Genomic DNA, 5,000 nt, shown 5'->3' on the forward strand with positions numbered 1-5,000 from the left:
GTGTCATAATGAGACTTCAAATGACAAATACGCGTGTGCGTGTCCGCTTGCTAGTGCGTGTGAACGCGAGAAAAGGGTTCTGCGTGGCGGGGAGAGAGAGAAAGATAGAGAAAGAGAGAGAGAAGACTGGAAATAACAGCTTAGTGAAAATGACGTCACGCCGAGGCCATTACTTGTCACGCCGAGGCCACACTGTTAAGGAGCGTAACGTAATATCTCCTTGTGGACTGCTTTCACGCTTGTCCTGGCAGTCCTCGCCTCTGCTGATCGGTTCGAAGTTAAGAATAGGTATATGTGAAAAAATGTGAATAATAATGATAGTTATAATATTAATGAAAACGATGATAATAATGATAATAATTATGATAATAATAATAATAATGATAATAATGATAATACTACTAATAATAATAGCGATAATAATAATGATAATGATAATACTAATAACACTAATAATGATAATGATAATATGATAATGATGATGATGAGGATGATAATGAATAAGTGGATAGATGAATAAGTAAAAATCTCTCCCTTTCGTACACAACAGTGATGATAGATAGGTATGAATAGAATCGCAAGGTCATATAGATACTTTCTCTAAATATTCCATTGGTTTGCGAATAACCCAAGATAACTTATGAGTTGTTTGCGTATTTTTCTCCATTTCCTTTTAAACGAACTAGAGAAGGATCAGGAAACGGAAGAGAAGAGAAGCATTATCCATTAGAACTTAATTGTTACTTACAAGAAGACAGACAGATTTGTTCGTGCATTACCTGACGCAAAGTAACATCCCATTTGTCCTCCTTGCAACATCAACACACTAGTTCCGCCGCGAGACAGTGACAGACACCTGTGCAATAAGGAATTTTGATCAGTTATGATTTCTTTGCTTTATCTCTTACCACATATCTTGTTATTATTTTCCAAATTCTACATTATAGCCTGGACATGGTCTTTGGTGCTATTCCAAATTTCCATCAAGATGCCAAACTTTTCTTGAGTTATGAAGTATCAAAAGGTGGTGGTAGAAATACTTGTATGCCATTTCTTGTTGATCTTCAAGAACTTCGCTTATGCCTCCCCTTCCCCTTATGTAAGTCTTCGTCTCAGAACTATCTTTTTCATTATCTCTTACGGTCATCTTCCTTTTTGAGCCTGGAGGCTACTCAGAGGATGTCCCAGCCTCTTCCTGAAGGAGAAGGCTATTGCTCGAGCCTTTCAAAAGCTCCGCCACCAGGTGACCTCCACTGCCCCTCCCCTGTTCTCTCACCCTCCCCTACTTTAGCTTCCCCATGAGCTGTATTGGACTTCGCTCCCGTAGTCACTCCTTTTCTCCCTTCCCTCTCCCTCCCCTGCCCCCTGCCCCCTCCCTCACCCATGTGTTCCGGAAAATATGACAAGATGTTGTCTTTTGCCGTCCCAAAAAGACAGGGCCAGTAGAGCAGGTTATAGTTGCTCCAATGTTTGCATATCTTCAAGAGATATTCACTTTTTAGTAGTAGGTAAACATAAGTTTGCAAAACTTATCAACTTGCAGCGATTGTGCATTCTCCATTATAATTTGATGAATAAGATGTTCAATTCTTGTTGATAAGTAAGATCAAATAATCACGAGAGAGAAAGAGAACCCAAAAAGAGACTCTTACTTGCAGTCACTTGCTCAAAATTGCGCACACATAAGTAGAGTAAACATACGAGAGAAATACTGCACTGGCCTGCTACTACTGGCGAACATCTTGTATGTTTTTCAGAGCACGGGTGTAGAGAACCAACAGTACAACCAGTACCACCACTACCCCCCTCCCCCCGGCTCCCCAGTCCAGCTCACGCCGGTGCTGCTAAATTCACAAGTGGACAGGCTGGCGGACGCTGCCTACGAGTTAGTGTGCAGCCTGCCGCCGCTCGAACCGAAGAACCAGCAGCTAAACAACAAACGCAAGATGTCCAAAGAGCTCGAGGTAGGCGCCGCACGTCCCCCTAGGCTGTAGAGGAGCGGGAATGGGAAAGAAAGATTATGCCGCGGAACGGATTGGGAGAGAGAGAGATAAATGATGAATATAAACCAAAGGTGTTGTTGAGGCTGTCTGTGGGAGTCGCGCTCGTCACGAACCGGAATCCGCGTAAAGAGCGCGGAAGACGCGCCGAGAGACCGCCCCTGCCTCTGACCCGCAGCCTCGATCCCGAACCGCTTTTGTTTCAGGCTTCGCGAACGAGCGTTTCGTCTGTGCGACCGCCGCTCGGAAGCCCTCGGCGCCCCAGCCGCCTTCTCGAAGCCGGCCTGGCTCGGATGAGCAGCTCAGCCGCCCTTAGGAACACATACAGATGATCTTTGGGAAAAAGTCCTGATCTGCCCCACGTTTCAGAACATTACCTGTTGACATTGAGTGTGCAACAGTAGCATTGGAAGCTCTTCATTGGAAGCCTGACGTGCCAAAAAAAAAAAAAAAAAACAGAAATCGAAAAAGTTATGCTGATATGAACCAGCGTTTAAGCGAAAGAATTCACATTTTTGTGGGTCGGTCGGCTAAAGGATGTGGATAAACTCGCATTCTGTTTTGTGTGAGCAATTTTCCAAATTCCCAGAATCGACATATTTGGCCTTTAAAACAACAAGGAGATACGTAAAAATACTCTTTACAGAATAAGGCATTCTTATCATACACATCTCCATATGCAGGGCCGCATGCATGCCCTGCTGCGCCCGTACGCTCAACACGGTGCATGGTGCACGTTGTTCCGATCATGCATTTACATTCTCTCACATAAACCACATGCTGATACACGAGTATGGTGGTACATACTAATACATGCATACATACACACATACGCGTATTCACACACATACGAGCATGCACACGTACGCGCATACACACACGCAAAAAGCAAAATATCCGAAGGAAGTAACTTCACACACAGTTCTTCTTCCTCCCGCGAGACCCCCCGTTTTTGCTCTGGCATTAAACCGTCTGTATTTCACGCGTTCGCCATTGTTTACACAGGTTTAAAATTATTGGCCGCTTCTTTCGTTTTATTTCGAGATTTAGGAGCACAGAATTTCATTTTAAAACTCTTTCTTTCCTTGCATCTTTCTCTCTTTCCGGGGGGGGGGGGGAAGTAGAGGAAAAATAAGTGTGTAAAACAAGGAGCGAGCAGAAAAGAAGTAAAAGTTTAGAAAGAGTGGCACAGGCCGAGAGGGAGAGGAATGGGGGTGAGATAGCGACGGGGGGGGGGGGGGGGGGCAAGGGGAAGGGAAAACGTGGAGGAGGAGGGAGAGAGAAGGAGAAACTTTGGGGAAGGTGGGATACATACTTGTGCGTGGTGTGTGTGTCTGTGTGTGTGTATGTTTGTGTGTGTGTGTGTGTGTGTGTGTGTGTGTGTGTGTGTGTGTGTGTGTGTGTGTGTGTGTCTGTGTCTGTGTGTGAGGGAGAGAGAGAGAGAGAGACTTACAAATGAACAATAACGATAAATAAGAAGCATAGTAAGGAGAGAGAAAAGCTGGATAGGCGAGGGGGGGGGGGAAGATCCGAAAAATGCTATTGCTGTTCCGCAAGAAATGAAAGGTGATCTGTAATTCCTCTCCCCGCCATTACTGCTTAATGTATCACTCGTCATTTTTCACCTGAGCAGTATTGGTGATTCATTGGCCTGACTTATGGTCCCATCATGGTGAAAGGAGGAGGAGGAGGAGTAGAAGGGACAGAGAGGAGAAAGAGGAATAGGGGTGGGAGGAAAAAAGAGGAGAGACCTTTTTTCTAAGAGTAGTTGTGGTTTTATGTCAGATTCGGATCCGTCTACAGAGAGAGAAAGAAATAGGGACAGATAGATCGAGAAAGAGAGAAAGTCAATAAATCACGCATGGGTTTAAAGAGAAATGTAAACAATATAAACAAAAGGAACTCCCCATTTCGCTTCACTTGGTTAGGATTCTGGTTATAAAAGCGGAATGAAATATGATGCGTGTTATTGCTCTTACAGACAAAAAAGGGAAAAAATAACACGCATAATCTAGAGCGGGCTGCTGGCTACACGTTTCATTCTTTTTTCCCTCTCTCTTTCTTTCTTCCTTTATTTCTTGCCTTCTTTCTATAAATCTACTTGTCTATTTTAAATGTATGTCGCTATATCCATTTATTTCTATATATTTCTCATAAATTCCCTAAATATTTTTGCTTCGGATGGCAACGCATCCTTTTTATTTCGGCGATCGAATGCAGAACAACACCCTTTTCATCGTTTTTTAACACCGTTTTTGAAGATGAAAATCGAACAGGAAAAACAGCTACAAAGCACAGCGCTCTTCGGCCTCGGTAAACAACGCCACACAGTCCTCTGAATGACGTTTTGTGCGGAGCTGAACCAACTGGACATCGCTAATTGAATGCTTGTTAATTAGACAGGCCGATGGGGCTCGTGGGCGGGGCTTCTCACCGCGAGGCCCGTCGTGTCGGCTTTGTGTTTACAGGCGCCACCTTTTGTTTGGTCGCGCCGACAGGTTTTTCTCTCGCTCTCTTTGTTTGTCTGTCTTCCTCTCTCTCTCTCTCTCGCTCTCTCTCTCTCTCTCTCTCTCTCTCTCTCTCTCTCTCTCTCTCTCTCTCTCTCTCTCTCTCTCTCTCTCTCTCTCTCTCTCTCTCTCTCTCTCTCTCTCTCTCTCTCTCTCTCTCTCTCTCTCTCTCTCTCTCTCTCTCTCTCTCTCTCTCACTCTCTCTCTTCTCTCTCTCTCTCTCTCTCTCTCTCTCTCTCTCTCTCTCTCTCTCTCTCTCTCTCTCTCTCTCTCTCTCTCTCTCTCTCTCTCTCTCTCTCTCACTCTCTCTCTCTCACTCTCTCTCACTCTCTTCTCTCTCTCTCTCTCTCTCTCTCTCTCTCTCTCTCTCTCTCTCTCTCTCTCTCTCTCTCTCTCTCTCTCTCTCTCTCTCTCTCTCTCTCTCTCGCTCTCTCTCTCTCGCTCGCTCTCGCTCTCTCTCTCTCTCTCTCGCTCGCTCTCGCTCTCTCTCTCT

At 44.9% G+C, this 5,000-nt stretch overlaps 1 protein-coding gene across 10 annotated transcripts in view; it reads left to right on the top strand.

Moving 5' to 3' along the window:
* Positions 1 to 5,000, top strand: part of nab (NGFI-A-binding protein homolog) — a 369,734-nt gene that overhangs the window by 352,781 nt on the left and 11,953 nt on the right. For 8 of the 10 annotated variants that reach the window (XM_070122676.1, XM_070122680.1, XM_070122681.1 and 5 more), the window contains one exon: positions 1,758 to 1,964. The exons of the other annotated variants lie outside the window; for them this stretch is intronic. In XM_070122676.1, the coding sequence (XP_069978777.1) occupies positions 1,758 to 1,964 (207 nt within the window). The remainder of the gene's footprint in view (positions 1 to 1,757; positions 1,965 to 5,000) is intronic. 10 annotated transcript variants of the gene reach the window in all.

This window comes from Penaeus vannamei, chromosome 6, assembly GCF_042767895.1.
Source record: "Penaeus vannamei isolate JL-2024 chromosome 6, ASM4276789v1, whole genome shotgun sequence".
Classification (NCBI taxonomy): Eukaryota; Metazoa; Arthropoda; class Malacostraca; order Decapoda; family Penaeidae; genus Penaeus; species Penaeus vannamei.